Source organism: Hippopotamus amphibius, chromosome 6, assembly GCF_030028045.1.
Source record: "Hippopotamus amphibius kiboko isolate mHipAmp2 chromosome 6, mHipAmp2.hap2, whole genome shotgun sequence".
In the NCBI taxonomy this organism is placed as follows: Eukaryota; Metazoa; Chordata; class Mammalia; order Artiodactyla; family Hippopotamidae; genus Hippopotamus; species Hippopotamus amphibius.
This window is the reverse complement of record NC_080191.1, coordinates 53442321-53463604: the sequence shown is the minus strand read 5'-3', so window position 1 is coordinate 53463604 and position 21284 is coordinate 53442321. Positions and strand designations below refer to the sequence as shown.

The window sequence follows — 21284 nt, the reverse complement described above, 5'->3', positions numbered from 1 at the left end:
TAAGGTAAACTACAAAATCTTTGGCCAAAATCGTTGTATGGTAAATTACAGTCATTCAACTAATGCCTTGCTGGCTATGAGATACCCAACAACATTATTAACTGGCAAGTGGTTTCTGCAAAGAAATGTCACCCACTGGTGGGTTCCAACTGCAACCACTTGCCTTTTTGCTCTGTTTCAGACTGCTGGGATTAAAAACAAATCGAATCTAACGGTCAGAACAGATGATATATCTGTGTAATTTGAATGAGTAATATATGTATAAGTTTCCAAAATACATTTGAAAGAAAAAGTAGTTGAGGAAGGTGAGTGACATAATCTGTATCTCCCAACAGAGCACTCCCCTTTGTCTAACCATCCATTATTCTTTCACTTGTTTGTCTCCAAAAGAGTTCAATTTGCCTATAGAAACCCAGTGTATTTCTGTGCACATTAGATGCTTAACGTTCCTCAAAGATAATCTTTCATATAGCAGAATGTATTCTCTAAAAAATTTAATATGTAGAAAACAAAGTATATAAGAGGTATAAAAATACATCTTTATTCTCACACAAGATAGTACTCTTTGACTCCAACCTTTGATATATTTCCTTTTTCAACAACTGATCCCATTATTTTTATTATTCTCACAATCAAAACTTGGATTCCTCTTTTTCTGTAATCCAAAAGCAGGCTTGGCACCAAAGGGAAGTTTGGGACATAATCTGTATCTGTTTCCAATTTCTGGGAGAGAGTGAGTCACTGCATTTCTCTTGCGGCACAGTCTACCCTGTTACTTTCCAGAGTTACTCAGCTACACATTTAACTTCCTGAAGACCCCCAAGAGATGATAAAAAGGAAATTAAGAAAGATATTCCTTTTACATCTCCAAAGCCATTTACACATTTCACCTTATTTTTCTCCTAAGATATTTTAAAACTGCTTTTACTGTACCCTGCTTATCTGTGTATTTATAGAGATTAAGCTTTTTGCCCTGAGTTACAGGATACTAAATGATGGAGCTGTGGTTTTTAACCCTGATATTCTGAATGAATACATTCTATTAGTTCATAAAAGTTTTTTAAAAAGTAAAAGTCATAATCTTTTTTGGTTTTTATGTTTGTAGAGATTATTACAAAATATTCTATTCAGTTGAATTTCTAAGAACATGAGCTGTGTTGAGAGAAATGAAGAAAGAGGCAAGTGTGGGAGATCTTTGCCTCCCTCTCCACCACAACAGTAGCCAGAGGGGCCCCAGGACCAAGAGGCCATCCCTGCTTTCTGCTCCCCCAGCTAACTGATTCCAACAAGCTGAAAGCATGCAGAGACATCTGAATCCAAAGATGTTAAATTATATGTAAATTAGTGTTTGATTGGTACTCTGATAAAAATTCTGGAAATAAAAGATTAAAATAAATACCCAAAATATTTAAAAATACTATCTGATTTCAAAAATATAGAACATCTGTGACAAATATTGCAAGAAGAATTCAACGGTGGAGGTAGAAATCCTTTTGAGAGTCTCTTTAGGATGATTTCATATTTAACAACACAGATAAGTAGGTAAAGTTTTGTGGTAAAGCCCCATTTTTATTTGTCTTCTTTGACCTTTTAAGACTTTTTTAGGACTGGAAGGGGCCTCCATGTGAAAGCAGAAGCAGATTGCAGCATGTCTTTTCTCTGGCTTCGTTGGACTTCCAGTATTTGGGAGTGGATTTTCTCCTTTTGAGTCAAGCTTCACTCTATTTGATTCCCTAGAACACAGGAGCCTCACTTTATCATCCTCTGCCTCATCTGGTGCCACAATGATGGGCAACTTCATAATCTACATGTATTAATTATATTTTATTTTCTATATTCTAGATGCTCTGTTATCTGGGGCCTGGCTGACCCTAGAGAGACTCCCAGGGCTAAGCTAATTTCTAGAGTTAGTAAATTCCTCCCCTGTGAGCCTGCCATTTGTATGTAAACCAACAAATCCAGAGCCTATACTCCAAATCCCTCCACTATCAGGCTTTCATTAAACTCCAGGAGTCAGTGTTACTTGCCCTAGTCATCCCAGGGCCAGGTACCAGACAACTACATACCCCAGAGCCCACTCAAATCATTCAAACCAGCCAATGCTAAACCTACTTATGCTGCCTTGTCTTGCCTTCTCCATATAAACCACAATCAAGATGTCTATCTATGCTTTCCACTTGCTCCTTCTGCCTCCTGACCAACCCTGTTGCTTTCCCATGTGGTCCTTCATGGCATGGTATGTCCCATCCTCCTGGGAACTGTCAGTAACAAACTATTTTTTCAATGGCAATCGTCTCTTGATCTGTTGGCCTCACCATACGTGAATAATAATAAAACCCACATTTTAAAATATCATACTAATATCTGCTGAAAATGTCATGCTAAACTAGTCACAATAAGGAAGGAGCAGTTAAAGTCTTTGGCAAGGACAGGCAGATGAAGAAGCTGGCGAAGATTGCTTCTAGAGAGCGCAGAATATCCTGCTTTCCAGCCAACCAAAATGTTCTTGAAAGCCCCTGATCAGCCACTGTTCCAAATATCTCACTATAAATGTGATGGCAACAATGAATAGGATGACTCTCAGTTCACCAAATAGGATTCCTCAGAGTCTGAGTAGAAAAAGCAGGAAAAGAAACAGACTAGGTATATGATGTCAATGTGAGAAAAAATTAGTCATAGTGGTTGGTGATGTTGATTTTTGGAAACCAATAAAAATTTACTAATCTTGTATAGCACAGAGAACTCTGCTCAATACTCTGTAATAACCTAAATGGGAAAAGAATTTGAAAAAGAATAGATACATGTATATGTATAACTGAATCACTTTACTGTACACCTGAAACTGACACAGCATTGTTAATCAACTATACTCCAATATAAAATAAAAATTAAAAAAAAGTTACTAATCTTGTTCTCCAGACAAAATCTACTTGAGTATTTACATTTGGTGGAATTGAGAAGGATATATCTCATTTCTTTTCACCTTTGTAACTACTGCACAAACCTCTTAAATATGTATATCATTAGAAACTCAAAGTATAATGAGACAAGCATAAGCTATATAATCATCATAAAATGATATTATTCCCATGAAGGTAGAATACCTGGTATTTAGTGATATAATGATGTATATAATATAATATATTATATATATATCATATATATATGATATAATAGTGATGTATCAGGATACATAGATAAATAGATGGATAGATATAAAATAATTTAAAGATACAGTAAATTACACACTCAGTAATAAGTTATTCTACCTTGGGCTTAAGACATCTGCCGAGACCAGCTCGGCGACTCGAGGCGAGTGACGGGTGCCGCAAGCTTGAAGAAGACACAGACACAGACTGAAGAGAAAAGTGGGACCGGGGGGCTCAAGACCTCTCCGATCAAGAGCCCTGCTGACTCATCCCAGGTTGCTTTTATTGAGCTCGTGGGCTAACATTCTCAGGTTACACTCATAAACAATCAAAGGCCTCACATGACTGAGGCAATTATCTTTGTTTACTTCCTGGGTCCGAGTTGAGCAGGTGTGGACTTGAGCTGGGGGTGGAGAGCAAAACAGCCCTGGGGGCAGGAGACCTCTCTCAGATATTAGGGGTCTGTGCCCCACCCATGTTGGCCCCTCTGCGACTGTGCCTGTCTTAGGTTGTTCCTCCCTTGAGGAATCTTACCCGTCTCTGGCTAACCAGCCATCCTTCAGGACCAAACAGGGTGATATTAGTCTCCACGCCCCGCACCCTCAGTTCCTCCACTGCTCAAGCAGGACATTCTGAATCCCATCGCTCGGCCCACATACTTCAACATTTTCAATGTTTCAAAAAGGTTCCAGAATGTCTTCCCACAGACATCTACACCTGGTTCTGAACTCTTCAAAACAATCTGGCAATATCATATGTGGTCATTAGTGAATCCCTTCACATGTGAAGTCATTCCTCATATTTATTACATCAATTTCTAATTCCCTTTGAATAGTTCAAATTTGAATTTAGTAATTATTTGATTTTCCCAAATCCTCTCTTTTTTCCTTGGATCTCTAGTATTTCTTTTAAACACACACAGAATTTTACCCACTATTACCCTGTAATGCTATCTCTAGTCTTAATATTAAAATCATATGGGGAAAGGATTGGATGAATTATATACACAGTATCAAGCAGTTAGGTTGAACTAATGTTTCAGTTTTCAAAGACTGTTGAAAAAATAATTTATTTAGATTCTGCAAGATTACTATTGCAAGACAATTCTCTATGGATCTCTAGTGTTTTTGTACATCTTGTGAGCAAGGTACTGACTGCCTTTTCTTCCAGACCATCTTTCAAGGAGATATTATATACACACACACACATCAAACCTTGAGAAGTAGTGGTCTCCTTTCAGAGCAAAGAACAGGCATGTTTATTCCCAATAGAAAAGGTCAGGCTCCCTGAGCTCAGGATTTCCCTTCTGTAATGCAACCCAGACAATATGCAGGTTCATCTGTTCACCCTCCACATTGCCTCTATGGGACTCTGAGGCAAAGGAACTGACGCAAACATGCTGGTACTCAATTAACTTGCTGAGCAATAAATTATCTTTTGTCTCTGACCCAGGAGTCTCATATCTTCTATCAGCATCCATGAAACTGTAGCTGGCTAACTTGCTAGTTTGAAAATACTAAAATCTCAGACCTTCACAGTTCTTTTGGTTTTTTGTTCTTTTTTTTTTTAATGAGCTTCACAGTTCTTGAAAATTACTTCCTAAATTCCTGTTATTATCTTATTTACATGATATTTCTTGTTACCATTTTATTTTTATTGTTCATTGAATGGAATTTCTGTGTTTCCTCATTTTGGACATGGTGCTTATCAATAATAACCTCCTTCTGTTTTGACATAAAGACTTAACAGTTCTAATGTTTTTTGGAAATGATGTCCTTGTTAAAGCTTAGATGTGATTGAAAAATGCCAGAGAAGACAGAACCAATATGATAGCCTTCTCTTTCTTTAGATAGATGGATAGATAGATAGATAGATAGATAGATAGATAGATAGATAGATAGATATAGGAGTTGGTTCATGTGGTTATGGAAGCTGAGAAGTCCCATGATCTTCTGTCCGCAAGCTGGGGAACCAAGAAAGCCTGTGGACATTTGAAGGCCTGAGAATTGGAGGGCTAGTGACATTAAGTCTTGGTCTGAGTCTGAAAGTCAGAGAACCAGGTGTGCTGATGTCTAAGGGAGAAAATGAATATCCCAGCTCGAGGTGAGAGATCGAATTTGCTTCTTTTCTGAATTTTTGTTCTATTCTAGTCCTCAAGGAGTTGAATGATGCCCATCTGCAATGTTGAGGGTAATCTTCTATACTCAGTCTACTGATTAAAACGTCAATCTCTTCCAGAAACATCTTCACAGACACACCCAAAGCAATGTTTTACCAGCTGTCTGGGCATCCCTTAGCCAGTCAAGTTGACATAAAATAATCATCATGGATATCTTTGGTAAAACATCATTCTGTATAATGTAGCAATGAAATAGGTTTTGGAAAGAAAAAAAAAATAAATGAAATCTATTTTATTTATTTATTTTTAAATTTTTATTTATTTATTTACTTATTTTGGCTGCTATGGGTCTTCATTGCTGCGTGTGGACTTTCTCTAGTTGTGGCGAGCAGGGGCTACACTTTGTTGCAGTGTGCGGGCTTGTCATTGTGGTGGCTTCTTTCGTTGTAGAGCATGGGCTCTAGGTGTGTAGTCTTGGTAGTTGTGGCTCATGGGCTTGAAAGCACAGGCTCAGTAATTGTGGTGCAAGGACTTAGTTGCTCTGTAGCATGTGGGATCTTCCTGGACCAGGGATCAACCCTGTGTCCCCTGCATTGGCAGGCAGATTCTTTTTTTTTTTTTAATAAATTTATTTATTTATTTATTTATTTATTTATTTACTTATTTATTTTATTGGCTGTGTTGGGTCTTTTTTGCTGTGCACGGGCTTTCTCTTTAGTTGTGGTGAATGGGGGCTACTCTTCGTTGTGGTGCAGGGGCTCCTCATTGCAGTGGCTTCTCTTGCTGCAGAGCACATGCTCTAGGCATGTGGGCTTCAGTAATTGCAGCACATGGGCTCAGTAGTTGTGGCTCATGGGCTCTAAAGCGCAGGCTCAATAGTTGTGGTGCATGGGCTTAGTTGCTCCGCGGCATGTGGGATCTTCCTGGACCAGCGATCAAACCTGTGTCCCCTGCATTGGCAGTCAGATTCTCAAACACTGTGCCACCTAGGAAGCCCCCAGGCAGATTCTTAACCACTGCACCACCAGGGAAGTCCCCCTCTTTTATTTTAAAGATTTTGCTATAGTAAGGTTAAAATTTTTTTATGAGCGGGATTGGATAGGAGCAGAAGGTTAGTACCTTGGGGGACTCAATATTTAGAGAGAATCATGGAAAATGTAACCATAAAACCATAGAATATGTTAAGTGCTATATATGTAAAATTTAATATTTAGGACTGTTTATCTTCTGAATCACTTAAGTTAAAGATGAAAAATGATAAATCTTTTTTCTGTATACACTTTTTTAGAGCAATTTAAGGTTTAAAGAAAAATTGAGTGGAAAGTACGGGAAGTTCCTATATACTCTCCCCATCATCCCCACTTCCCCTATTATTAGCATATTGAATTAGTCTGGTACATTTGTTGCAACAGATGAACCAATATTGATACCCTATTATTAACTAAAGTCTGTAGTTTATATCAGGGTTCACTCTTTGTGCCATACAGTTATTCGGGGTTTGGCAAATACATAATGTCATGTATCCACCATTATAGCATCATACAAAATAATTTCACTGCCCTAAACATCCGTGTTTCAACTATTCATCTCCCTCATTCTGCCAGAAACTTGGCAATTGTTGATCTTTTTACTGTCTACATAATTTTCCTTTATCAGAATGTCATATAGTTGGAATTACACAGTATCTAGCCTTTTCAGACTGGCTTCTTCCACTTACCACTATGTATTTAAGGTCTGCCATGTCTTTTCATGGCTTGCTAGCTCATTTCTCTTGATCTTTAAATAATATTCCATTATATGGATGTTTATTCCAGCTTGTTTATTCATTTACCTATTTAAAAAAAATCTCGGTTGCTCCTAAATTTTGGCAAGTATGAATTAAGCTGCTATAAACATCTGTGTGCAGGTTTTTGTGTGGACTTAAGATTCAACTTATTTGGGTAAATACCTAGGTGTGTGATTGCTTGAATTCATGATAAGATTATGTTTCGCTTTGTAAGAAAATGCCACATTGTCTTCCAGAGTGGCTGTACTATTTTACATTCCCATCAACAATTTCATTGTTATTTTAATTTGCATTTCTTTAATTAAGTGCCAATATTCATTCTTTCAAAAAATAATTATTCACCTATTATATGCCAGGCTGTCAAAGGCATTAGGGATACAGCAGTAAACAAAACAGACAAAATTGGCTCTCCCTCTGGAGTTGACATTCGAGTAACAACATACAAATATAAATGAATTCCTAAATAGCATGTCAGATGGTAAAAAGTACTATGGAGAAAAATAAAAGCGAATGTATGTGGAGTTAACTTTTTTTTTTGGCTGTACAACGCGGTATGTGGGATCTTAGTTCCCCCGACCAGGGATTGAACTCGCACCCCCTGCAGTGGAAACACAGAGTCTTAACCACTGGACCACCAGAGAAGTCCCGGGTTAGCTTTATTTATTTATTTATTTATTTATTTATTATTTATTTATTTATTATTTTTTGGGGGGTACACCAAGTTCAATGATCTGTTTTTATACACATATCCCCATATTCCCTCCCTCCCTCGACTCCCCCCCACCCTCCCCGTCCCAGTCCTCTAAGGCATCTTCCATCCTCGAGTTGAACTCCCTTTGTTATACAACTTCCCACTGGCTATCTATTTTACAGTTGGTACTATATATATGTCTGTGCTACTCTCTCACTTCGTCTCAGCTTCCCCTTCAACCCCTGCCCCCCCCAAACCTCGAGTTCTCCTGTCCATTCTCTGCATCTGCGTCCTTGTTCTTGTCACTGAGTTCATCAGTACCATTTTTAGATTCTGTATATGTGAGTTAGCATACAATATTTGTCCTTCTCTTTCTGACTTATTTCACTCTGTATGGCAGACTGTAGTTCTATCCACCTCATGACATATAGCTCCATCTCATCCCTTTTTATAGCTGAGTAATATTTCATTGTATACATATGCCACATCTTCTTTATCCATTGATTTGTTGATGGGCATTTCGGTTGCTTCCATGTCCTGGCTATTGTAAATAGTGCTGCAATAAACATGATGGTACAAGTTTCTTTTGGGATAATGGTTTTCTTTTGGTATATGCCCAGGAGTGGGATTACTGGATCATATGGTAGTTCTATTTGTAGTTTTCTAAGGAACCTCCAAACTGTTTTCCATAGTGGCTGTACCAACTTACATTCCCACCAACAGTGCAGGAGAGTTCCCTTTTCTCCACAGCCTCTCCCACATTTGTTGTTTCTAGTTGTTTTGATGATGGCCATTCTGATTGGTGTGACGTGATACCTCATTGTGGCTTTGACTTGCATTTCTCTAATGGTTAGTGATGTTGAGCATCTTTTCATGTGTTTGTTGGCCATCTGTATGTCTTCTTTGGAGAAATGTCTATTTAGGCCTTCTGCCCATTTGTGGATTGGGTTTTTGCTTTTTTGGTATGAAGCTGCATGAGCTGCTTGTATACTTTGGAGGTTAATCCTTTGTCCGTTGTTTCATAGGCAACTATTTTTTCCCATTCTGAGGGTTGCCTTCTAGTCTTGTTTATGGTTTCTTTCACTGTGCAAAAGCTTTTAAGTTTCATGAGATCCCATTTGTTTATTCTTGATTTTATTTCCATGATTCTAGGAGGTGGGTCAAAAAGGATCTTGCTTTGATGTATGTCATAGAGTGTTCTGCCTATGTTTTCCTTTAGGAGTTTTATAGTGTCTGGCCTTACTTGTAGGTCTTTAATCCATTTTGAGTTTATTTTTGTGTATGGTGTTAGGAAGTGTTCTAATTTCATTCTTTTACATGTTGCTGTCCAATTTTCCCAGCACCGGGTTAACTTTAATTATAGTAGTTAGGGAAGCCCTCACTGAGAGGTGACATATGAGCAAGGGACCTAAAGGAGGTTAAAGAGAGCTATGCAAATAACTGGAGAAAGAGGGTTCCAACCAGATGGGATGGCAATGCAAAGGCCCTCAGGCAGAACCACTCCCCCTCCCCCCCAGAAGTGTCCAAATAATAGCAAAAGTCTAGTGTGACCTCATGGGACTAAGAAAGAAGACAGGAAGATGGGTGGCAGAGTATCATGTAAGGTCTTGTAGACTATAAAAACTTTGGGTTTTAGTCAGATGTGAAATTATGGGAGGTTATAATTGTGTATAAAATGACATAAAAAGTGATTGGCTTGGCCAGGAGAGTTTGGGGAATAAACTTTTCAGGGAAACCCTCAATGGAAGGCAAAAGTGGTTTTGTATGTCTCCTGAATTAGAGTGTTGATGAAAAAATTAATTAATAGTCCATCTAAGAAAGAAATGGGAAATTTTATTGGAGCCAACCTGGGGATTATAACCTGGGAGCTAGTGGCTCATTGAGCTCTGAGAACTGTTCTGAAGAGGTAAAGGCAGAGGCCAGCATATATGTGATTTTGGTGAAGGGATACATGAAATCAATCACCTTGGTAAATTACTGCTATTTGAGAAGAACAAATAACTTAGTCAATGGTTTTAGTGATCCTCTAAGTGTGGAAAGATGCAAGAAACTGGGTTCATGAAATTTTCTCCTGAAAATATCTAACTATCTGAGGGCCAGTTCTGTCAGTTTTCCCAGAACACAAAGTGCCTTATCCTGATCTTCTCCCTGAATTCCTTTGAAGGTGTGTTATAGGCCAGTGACTGCAGTGGCTAATGACTTGATTCTTGCAAGGCCTGGATGGTGGGCAACATTATTTTACAATCCCTTCCCTTTATGTCTTAATGTCAACTAAGGTTTGTGAAGCATTTCATGATCAATTTATCCCAGGATGCTAGGAATGCTCATTCCCAGGTCGGGTGAGGATTTCATTGATAGGCCGCTCAATGTGCTATTACTGAACTAGACCCTGTTAACAGTAGGGCCAAAGCCCCTAGATTGCTTGTCTTACTAGTCTTTTATGGTCCAGGAAATATTCCCTCTTGTTGCTTCTTCTCACATCCACATTATACTATTACAATCATTGATCTTATAAAACTATATAATTGGTCAATCGTTTCAAGTCGCTTCGTCATCATTATTTTTATTGGACGCTCAGTCACACATTTGGTAACACAAGAAAAGATAATCTTGTAAAATAGGCAGAATACAAGTAACATAGCTAGGGATGCTGAAGCTAAGAAATTCCTTTAGCTGGAGCCCAGTATCTCCCCAGGTCATGAGACCAGTCTGTTCTATACCAGTCACTACCTTTAATGGAAATGATACACTAGCACTGTACATAAATTTCACCAAAGATGTCTGCACAAGTAAGGTGAGTGGTGGGTCATCGTGACCTCTTGCAGGACCAAAAAAGGAATGTTATCTTCTAAGGAACTGATGTGGCTGGCCCCAGAAAAAGAAAAGTTGATCTTTATGATGGAGCAGGTATTTCTGCCATTGGGGAGGTCTGGCTAAGGCATACTGCAGATGCACGATGCACACTAGAGAGGAGGGAGGCTGTCAGAGGGCAGAGAAAAATTTTTTTATGTTTAACTTTTTGTCTTGCCTTAAAATTGTTTTCTCTTATTTCATCGCGAGTATTGATAAAACCAGTAGAGATATGGGCTGAAGCCTACGATTTTTAGCTTGTTGCTCTAAGGACCCACCCACCATCTGCGGCTGTAACAGGCATGGTCTCCGGCCGAGACACGATTAGCCAGGGAAGAACTCCCTGTTAACCATTTTCCTGGGTAGCAGATTCTACCTTTAAAGCCTAAAGTTTCTGAGTCAGGGCGATGAAAAGAGACCGACTAAGAAACTCTGAGCACTTGTCCCAACAGGGCGGGGGAAGGAGGCGACGAAGGAGGGGGCTTGAGAAGCATTTAAGAAAGGTCCACTCCATTCTTGAGATGGACACAAAAGGGGCACGAACCCTTCACAGAAGCCTCTCTGAGTGACAGGCTTCCGCGCCAGTTGCCAAGGGCTGAGGAAGGTTTTCAAAAGAGCCACGCAACGGGCGGTGACCTTCTGCAGCGCACTGCGGCCGGGCGGGGGCGCGGCACCGACCAGACCCGCCCAAAGGAGCCTCCCGGAAGGGGGCGGTGTCGCCGAAAGGATGACGTAAAAGGGCGTCGCGCCGAGGGTGACGCGTGGCGTAAATGACGCCGGGCTGCGCCTGTCACCCCCCTGGCTTGTTGCAGAGGAGGAGCGGGCGCCATGGCGGTTCTGCTGGAGACCACTTTGGGCGACGTCGTCATCGACTTGTACACAGAGGAGCGGCCGCGCGGTGAGGCCCAGGCCCGCTCGCTTCTGGGCGGGGCCGCGCTCTCCTTTCCCCGCTTTGCCTTTTCTGCCCAGTCCCCGGCGTGGGCTGGTTGGAGCTTCTGGGCTGATGGTGCCCGCGACCGCGCTGTTTTCTTAGCGGGCCTTGGTTGAAAAGTTTTTTTGAGGAGCAGCCCTTCTCCGCATCTGGTGCTGGCCAGTCTGAGTGGGGGGTGCTTGGGGTTATTAAATGCGTGTGTGTGTGTGTGTGTGTGTGTGTAATGCAGGCTGCATGTGCAATGCCCATAGCTTTTGTGGTTTTACTGCTTTTTACTAGTCAGAGGAACGCAACCAGTATTCCTTGGTGTGTAATCAGTAAATCTTGATGAAAGCAGGGAGGATGGGCTTGGAGCAGTAAGTGCGGGCATCCCTCCTGGATGGAGGAAGGGCTGTCCGGAGGTGTGCACCCAACCTTAGCAAACACTCATTGATCGCCCACTATGCGAGATTTGGTGCCAAGCCGTGGGATGGGCGTCTTACCCTTGAAGGTCTGATTTTCCATTGGGGGAAATAGGCACCGCAGTCCACTTAATTTCTCACGCGTTGTGGTGGAAGAATGTGTAAGTTGCCATGGAAACCAGAGGAGGGAGTAATTCTTCCTGGTTGGGGGCGGGGAGAAGCGAAGCTAGCAAAGAATGCAGAGACACTTGAATAATCTCTTTCAAAGATGAGTGGGAGCGAGGGTTTTCTTGTTTGCTTAGAATTTTCTGAAAATAGCAAGTAGATCGGCCTGCCTTGACAGTGGAACGGCAGACTGCGAGTCAGGTCGTGAATAGCCTTGTGTACCCTACTGAAGACCAGAGTCTTTGAAGGGTTTAAAAGCTGAATTGAGGCATGACAAAGTTCTTGTTTTAGGACGATAATCGGCAGCAGTGTGTAGAATGTTTCAGAGTGGTAAGAACCTGGAGACCAGGAGAGTTTAGTTTGCCCCCGTGGAATGCAGGCAATGGAAGAAGGTGAAACAAGCTACAATGTGGTACCATGAGCGCCTCCTGACGTGCTGCAGTTTATCCCACACTCAGTTACCTGTCCCCCCACCGCAGCACTCAACCATACACCGGAGCCTTTTTCATACCCCACGTTTCTGTCCACTGTTGTCCTTTTGGCAGACTTCCTGCTTATCATTTAACTCTCAGGTCAAGCATGATCTCTTCTGTGAAGTTCTCTGGTGTCCCACAGCAGAGTTAGATCGGTTTCTTCTGCTGTCTCAAGTCTTTTGTAAATCACACATTTACCTATTGGCCTGGAATTATTTGCAAGTCTTGGTCTCCTCTCAAGAATGTAGACTCTAAGAGCTAATGCCTTAATTAGCTCTATATCCTGAGCACCTAGTGCAGTGCCTGACACTTTGAGGGCCTACACCAAAGGTTCATTACATTGAGTAATGCAAATATATGTGTTGTGTTAGGACTCTGTGCAAGCAATAGAAACTCAACTCAAACTGGCTTAAAGAAAATAATTGCCCCATGTTACTGGGGTAAGCTTTAAGGATGGCAGGATCCAGAGAGTCACAGGCTCTCATAGGGAATTGTATTTTTCATCTCTTGGTTTTGCTTTCCTTTGAGTTTGACACTCCATGTGGAGCAGCACCGGCCAAGTGAGTGGGCCTTTTTCCATAAAACTATGAGAAACTAAAGGGGAGGTAGGGTTATCTCACCTAATTAACACTGGACAGAATGGACAAGCAGTGTTTCTGCAAAGATAGCTTGGAACACTGAAAACATAAGTCCACCCCGTTTGTATATATTTGTAAGCATGTGATTGGATATCTACTTATTATATGTGTAACTACTTTTAAATTTATAGTAAATATATCCAGACTTATTTTTCTTTTTTCCTACCTCCTCTCTCCCTTCTTGTTTTAAAACTTTTTATTATAGAAAACTTGAAACACATACAGAAGTAGATCATGTAAATGAACCCTTATGAGCTGATGATTAGCGTCATTTAACAGTTGTGGAGACATGTTTCGTTTATACCCTCACCTCTACTGGATTTTTAAAAAAACTTAGTTAATTAATTAACTTTTCTTTTTGCTGTGCCCCGCTGGGAAATAGTTCCCACACCAGGGATCAAAACCAAGCCCCTTGCGATGGAAGCACAGAGTCTTAACTACTGGGCCACCAGGGAAGTCCCTCTTAAATATCTTTTAATCTATAGCTACTCCCCTGCCCAATTTTAAAATTAAAACTTTATATTTTAAAAGCAGTTTAAGGTTCATAGCAAAACTGAGGTGAAGGTACAGAGATTTCCCATATTCCCCCTATCCCCAACACCTGAGGCCTCTGCCATTGTCAGTATCTCCCACCAGAATGATACATTTGTAACACGTTTGTAACATTGGTACCGTGTAACATTGTACATACTGTCCTTTTGTTACTACAATGGTATATTTGATGAACCTATATTGATACATTGTTATCACCCAAAGTCCATTGTTTATATTAGGGTACACTCTTGGTGGTGTATATTCTGTGGGTTTGGACAAATGTATAGTGGCATGGATCTACCATTACAGTATCATACAGAATAATTTCACTGCCCTAAAATAATTTCACTGTGCTCTGCCTGTTCATTCCCCTTCCCCCATCTCCTGGCAACCACTTATCTTTTATTGTCTCCATAGTTTTGCTTTTTCCAGAATGTTACATAGATGGAATCATACAATATGTAGCCTTTTCAGACTGACTTCTTTCACTGAGTAATGCATTTTAGGTTTCCCCATGTCTTTTTTTTTTTTTTTTTTAATTTATTTTTGGCTGGGTTGGCTTTCTCTAGTTGTGGTGAGCGGGGGTTACCCTTTGTTGCAGTGCGCGGGCTTCTCATTGCCATGGCTTCTTTTGTTGTGGAGCACGGGCTCTAGGCGTGTGGGCTTCAGTAGTTGTGGTACACAGGCTCAGTAGTTGTGGCACACGGGCTTAGTTGCTCCACGGCATGTGGGATCTTCCCGGACCAGGGATCGAACCCGTGTCCCCTGCCTTGGCAGGCAGATTCTTCACTACTCTGCCACCAGGGAAGTCCACTCCCATGTCTTTTCATCGCTTGATATCTCACTTCTTTTTGCCTTGAATAATATTCCATTGTCCGGTTGTACCACAGATTATTTATCAAATCGCTTACTGAAGGACATCTTGATTGCTTCCATATTTTGGCAGTTATGAATAAAGCTGCTATAAACATCTGTGTGCAGGTTTTTGCATAGACCTAAGTTTCCTTTGGGTAAATACAAAGGAACATGTTTGCTAAATTGTACAGTAAGAGTGTGTTTAGTTTTGTAAGAAGGTCCATATATTATATTTGATATATTGATATATCTCTTAAATATGTTTTATTCTGTAAGTTCCTCCCGCCCCCCTTTTTTTCCTTGAAAATTTTTTGAGAAAGAATCTGGGTCATTTGTTTCTTAGAATTTTCCTCATTTTGAATTTGATTAATTTTTATCCCTGTTGTATCTTTTAATATATTCTTCTATCCTTTCTGTTTCTCATGAATTGCTACTTGGACCTAGAGCCTTGATCAGATTCAGGTTTAATGTTTTCGGCAAGAATATTTCTTATCATGTAGTTTGTACTTCCAACTGCATCACATTCAGGAGGCACTTGATGTCTGGTTGGATCTTCTTGTGATATTAAAATTGGTTAGTGGTTCAGGCCCGTCTACCTGATATATCTTGTTAGTGTTCCCATTAGCTTTTCACCTAAAGGTTTTGGCAACCGTTGTTGATCATTGCTTAGATTCATTATTTTTGTTTTCTAGTTAAAAGACTACTCCTGCATGTTTAACAATAAGCCCAGAAATACATTTTTCTAGAAAAATGATCAAGAGCCTGATATTCAGTACCCTCCAAAAACTTGGCCCTATCTTACCTCTCCAGCTTTTTTATCTTCCATTCCTCTGTGATACTGGAGTATTATAGAAGTTAGACTAGTCTTCTGGACCGTCCCCAAAACATTTAAATTCCCACTTCCAGGCTGTTTCATGTCTTCCCAGCTTGAAATGCCCACTCTCCACTCTCTGCCAACCCAGTTCTTTTAATGCTCACCTTAAGTCTCTAGGAGGTCATCTCATTTCCCCAGCCAAAAGCAATCTCTCTTTTCAACTCTTGTGGCATATTTAAAACCACTTTTTAACTTTGTACTATTTAAGTGCACAAATGGTATTATCAGGTGTGCCCAGTATTGTAACTATTTGTGTTCAGTTGTAAGGACCCTAGTTTATTGTAAGCTCCTTGAGGGCAGGAACTGCCTCATATATCTTTACATCTGTTTGGTTTCTAGCTTAGTGCCTTGAGAACTTGTTAGTATGTTTCTCTTCTACTAGACTATGAACTTGTTAAGGGCACAGACCAAGATTTAATGGCATTTGAGCTAACAGCAGTGCCAAGTACCTAGAAGATACTCGGTCAGTGTTCATTGGATAAGTGAGTGAATTTATATAAAAAAGGTGGCACATGATAAGTATATGGATTTTTGTGAAGGGCTATTTATTTAATCATTGTAAAAAAAAGTGGTCCTAGATATTTTGTTTTCTCTAATGTAAATAATCTGTACCCATTTTCAGATACTCTGCTAGATCCTTTCCCATCATAGTGTCCTCTTTAGTTTTTCTTTTTTCTCTTACAAAATCAATTCATCAAAAGTGATTGCTTATTCCAGATGTTTCAGTTTCCTGTAGAGCTCAGATGCCCAAGAAATCCAAGGAAAAAGGATAAAAAGATAATTTAAAATATATTGCCTTTTTCTAGGCTTACTACCTTTTTTAATGGCTTTGGACATTTGACCACTTGGGGAGGTTTTTGTGTGGTAGTTTAGAAATTAAATTGTACTAACTGTGCTTTTACTTGGTTAAAAATGTATCTGTGAACTACTATGATAAATTTAGTGTTTACTTTCTTTCAGCTTGCTTGAATTTCCTGAAGTTGTGCAAAATAAAATATTACAATTATTGCCTTATTCACAATGTACAGGTGAGTTGGTGGATATTAGTCATGTTCTTTGTTATTGGAAACTATCTAGCAAACCCTACATTAACAAAGTATCTGATATATTATAGAGGGATTTTATCATACAGACTGGTGATCCTACAGGGACTGGCCGTGGAGGGGAGTCAGTTTTTGGGTAAGTTCTTTTATTTTCAAATGAGCAAAAATAGAATTGCCTGTTAACAGTGTTAAGTAGCATATTGCAATCTGCATTTTAAAATATGGTTCAAATATGGATTTTCGTCAAGTTCCATAAATGTCTATAGCAAAAAAAAAGGAATATTTTGAGTCATAGTGGCATTTCTATAAAGAAATGGTAACCAGGGACTTCCCTGGTGGTCCAATGGTTAAGACTCTGCCCTTCCAGTACAGGGGGCACGGGTTGCATCCCTCCAGCCATGAGCAAAGCCAGAAAAAAAAAGGTAACCTTCTATGTTAACCCTAGCACCCTATATGTAATCCTAGTACTTCTATATTTCATGTTGAGTGTACTCTATTTTATAACCTTATTATTATATATTTTTAGTCAACTGTATGGTGATCAAGCAAGCTTTTTTGAGGCTGAAAAAGTGCCAAGAATTAAGCACAAGAAGAAAGGCACTGTGTCCATGGTGAACAATGGCAGTGATCAGCATGGATCTCAGGTTAGGAAATGGGTGAGGAGATGAGTTTTGCTGGAGGGAACCCACAAAATCATCTTTGTAAACTATCCAGTAAGGAGAGAATTTCAATCAAAGATATTGTTAGAAGAAAAAAGATGACACGTTTTTCCTATGTTAAAAAAATCCTACAGGGAACTCTACCTAATGCACTGTGGTAACCTAAATGCGAGGGAAGTCCAGAAGGGAGGGGGTGTCTATATGTGTAGGGCTGATTCATTTTGCTGTGCAGTGAAGGCTAACACAACATTGTAAAACAACCATACTCCTATAAACATGTTTTAAAAAATCCTTATTTTGTTCTTTTAAATGTAAGGCATGTCCAGTGGGAGGAATTTAGAGAATACAGAAAAGCACAAAGATGAAAATAACATTACCCACAATCCCACCATTCATGATCATCCCTGTTCACAGTGTGGCCCGTTTCCTTTCAGTATTTATTACGTATTGCAAAACAGGTCATGTTGAGCACCTTTCATTCATTGTCACAACAGCCCCATTGGAGTAGGTGCTTTTTTTCCCTCACAGTCTACATGTGAAAAAACTCAGATTTGGTTTGTTCAAGTATTTTAAACAATCAGAGCGTCTGTGTATTTGTTGTTACTTTATGTTTAAGCTTTGTGCCTTTTACTTAGTACTAGTAACAAGTGGGTGAGAATTCATGCAATTAATGTAGAGTCTTTTGTGACTGATTTGTTTGAAATATATATATATTTATGTATTTGTATTTATTCTATGTCTTTCTATATAGTTTCTTATTACAACAGGAGATAATCTAGATTACCTTGATGGTGTTCATACAGTGTTTGGTGAGGTGACAGAAGGCATGGACATAATTAAGAAAATTAATGAGACCTTTGTTGATAAGGACTTTGTACCATATCAAGATATCAGGTATGATTACAGTTTATTGTTGGAATGTTCTAGAATGTTTTATATGTGATGTTTGACAGGTTTTTGGATAATTCTAAAATGTGAATTAATATAAGACTGTAAGAATCTTTATAATAGAGAAGACCTTTATTTAAAAAATACTTGTGCTAATTATAAATGTTTATGTTGGGAGGAATTATTAATCCTTTAGCTTTCAAAAAATGCAAATTATTGAGAGATATGACAAAATTACTGATTTAGGCATTCATATAACATCTTAGCGTAATGCAGAGTAATAAATGTAATATATAATATCAAACAGTCAAAACCAGTAATGCTAATTGTGAAAGTATGCTTTAGTAATATCGTTGTGCAATAAAATTTAAGAGCATATGGGTTTTGGGGGGTTTTTTTGGCGTTAGAGATATTTAAGATAAATGTAACATTTGACTTGGATTTCTTTTGCAAGGATAAATCATACGGTGATTTTAGATGATCCATTTGATGATCCTCCTGATTTATTAATTCCTGATCGATCACCAGAACCTACAAGGGAACAACTAGATGTAAGTAGAGTCTTCTTGTGATTGAATGTACATACATATTAATGTTTTGCATAGAGTCTGCTTTTTACCTTATTAAAACTTATTTGTTCAGATTGATTGTCTTGCTTGATCAATAATACTAGGATAAGTTTAGACTTCTTTTTCTCTTCCATGGAGATGCTCATTTTTCTACCTATTTTTTTATTTCCCTAATATTCTTTCTTCAGTTTCTGGTCTACCAAAACAGCCTTAGCTCTGGAAGCTAATATGAATGCTTTGGGAAAATGTTTCTCTTATGTCTTAACTCTAGATAGGAGTGTAGCTTTAAGGCTAAATTAAATTATGAGCTTGAAGGAACTTTTCAACTGGGGATACTTTTTAAAAAATATTAATTTATTTATTTGGTTACATTCTATTTATTTATTTGGTTGCACCAGGTCTTAGCTGTGGCTTGCTGGCTCCTTAGTTGTGGTATGCAAACTCTTAGTTGTGGCATGCATGTGGCATCTAGTTCCCTGACCAGGGATTGAACCTGGGCCCCCTGCATTGGGAGCATGGAGTCTTAACCACTGTGCCACCAGGGAAGTGCCTCAACTGGGGATACTTTTGAGCCAGACTAGAACCCAGAAATTTCTGTGGCATAATGGAGACTTTTTCCCTCAGATCTTTTGAGGTATAAATTTCTGCATATGAGGCTTCCTCGAAGCTGAACTTATCTTTATATTTGGGATTTAATGCTTCATTTCTTAGATCATTTATCGTCTGTATTCAGCACTTGGTTGGATACCATATAGTTCCTATATAAATGTTTATTTTGGTTTAAAAATAAATTAGAAGCCTAGTCTGGTAGAATTATTGAATTAATTTAAATAAGTTTCCAGAGGTTTGTAAGTTTGTTTGAAACAAATATTCTATTCTAACACGTTTGATGGAACTAAGAATAAAACATAATGTCTCTCATGTTTTCTTAGATTTTTCTATTCTTTAAGTATATATGTGAGTAACTTCTGCCTTACAGAGTGGTCGAATAGGAGCAGATGAAGAAATTGATGATTTCAAAGGAAGATCGGCTGAAGAAGTAGAAGAAATAAAGGCAGAAAAAGAGGCCAAAACTCAAGCTATTCTATTAGAAATGGTAAGATAATTACTTTGTTCAAATAGTTATTAAGAAATATACTTAATACGTACTTGTGAGTTTATTTCTGACTTTTTGATAGTCTTAAAATATTAAAAATTTAGCTGAGAGTTTTTTCTGGATTAATTTTTGTATAACATAATAACATATGAAAGTCAACAAATTTGATTCCACTATTAATATAGTGCCAAGTGTCTTTTTAAAAAAATGGGAAGTGGATATCCGGCTTACAACTATTAATTGGATTTTAGTTGTTTATACTCATTTCATTTTTAAAGAGTTTCTTAGGCTGAATTTTAAGTATATTAGAGAATAATTCTTTGTACATCTCAAGTATTGAGATTAGGTAGTAGAATAGTAATTACAGGATAAAATAGACCTGGGCAGAAATTGAACACTCTAAAATATACTGTTTTCTGTATTACTAGCAATATGAAGTCATTTGGGGAACAGTTACTCAGTACCTAATTAGTTGACCTACCAGGCATTTTTTCCATTTCTTATTTTTGTGGAATAGATATACTTTTCACATAGTAGGTCGTCAGTAAATATTGGAATGGGTGGATAATAATTAAGTTTTTTTTTTAAATTTTATTTTATATTGGAATATAGTTGATTTACAAGGTTAAGTTTTTATTACTATCATTTTATATAGTAAAACTTTCAGATTCATTATCTGTTTTAAAATTTGTGTTAGCATCACTAGTCTAAAGGAACAAATATTAAAGAGTATAATTTAAGAAAACTTTACTGAATTAAAAAATTTTTAAAATATACAGTTCAGTGAGCACACTGTGTTATCTGAGAATATTGACCCAGAACAGCCAACACCAAGACAAATTCCAAGAAAATTACTGGATTTAAAAGAAAAATCCTTTGAGCACCTGGGCAGCAAGAGTAAGTGACTTATAAGAGAAGGAACATTAGCCTATCATCAGAGTTTTCATCAACAAAGTATAGAGAGTTTACGCCAGAATAAGAGGGGTTAACATGTTCTTCAAACTTCCTATTTTCCGATAATTTCAAATTTACAGAAAAATTATAAAAAATAATGCAGACAACCTTTTACCCACATTCACCCGTTTTTAACATTTTGCCACATCTGCTTTGATCATTCATTCTCTCTGTCTCTGTCTCCTCCCTCTCTGTCTCTGATTGTACATGCACATACACACACATATTATTTTGCAGGGATCATTTGAAATTAAGGTGCAGATAATCTTTTCTCTTTCATTAGTGTGTATTTCCTAAGAGCAACAATATTATCCTACAGATTCACAGTACAGATATCAAAATCATGAAATTTAAAATTGATAGAAATTATAGTCTACATTCCAATTTTGTCAGTTACCTCAGTAATATCCTTTATAGCTTTTTTTTCCTGCCAGTCTAGAATCCAGCTCATGATCAGTCATCTGTTGCGTTTAGTTGTCATGTTGCTGTAGTTTCTTTAATCTGGAAGAATTCCTTGTTTTTTTTTCATTACATTAACACTTTTGAAGAATATAGGTCATTTATTTTATAGAATATTCTTCAATTTAGATTTACCTGCTTCTTCTGTTG

General features: G+C 38.4%; 1 protein-coding gene across 1 annotated transcript in view; it reads left to right on the top strand.

Moving 5' to 3' along the window:
* The first annotated feature begins 11387 nt into the window (after positions 1-11387).
* PPIL4 (peptidylprolyl isomerase like 4) overlaps positions 11388-21284 on the top strand; it is a 33080-nt gene continuing 23183 nt past the window's right edge. The window contains exons 1-7 of the mRNA XM_057739356.1: positions 11388-11493; positions 16427-16494; positions 16581-16645; positions 17036-17153; positions 17920-18062; positions 18511-18607; positions 19605-19721. Of these exons, the coding sequence (XP_057595339.1) occupies positions 11424-11493; positions 16427-16494; positions 16581-16645; positions 17036-17153; positions 17920-18062; positions 18511-18607; positions 19605-19721 (678 nt within the window). The 5' untranslated portion in view covers positions 11388-11423. The remainder of the gene's footprint in view (positions 11494-16426; positions 16495-16580; positions 16646-17035; positions 17154-17919; positions 18063-18510; positions 18608-19604; positions 19722-21284) is intronic.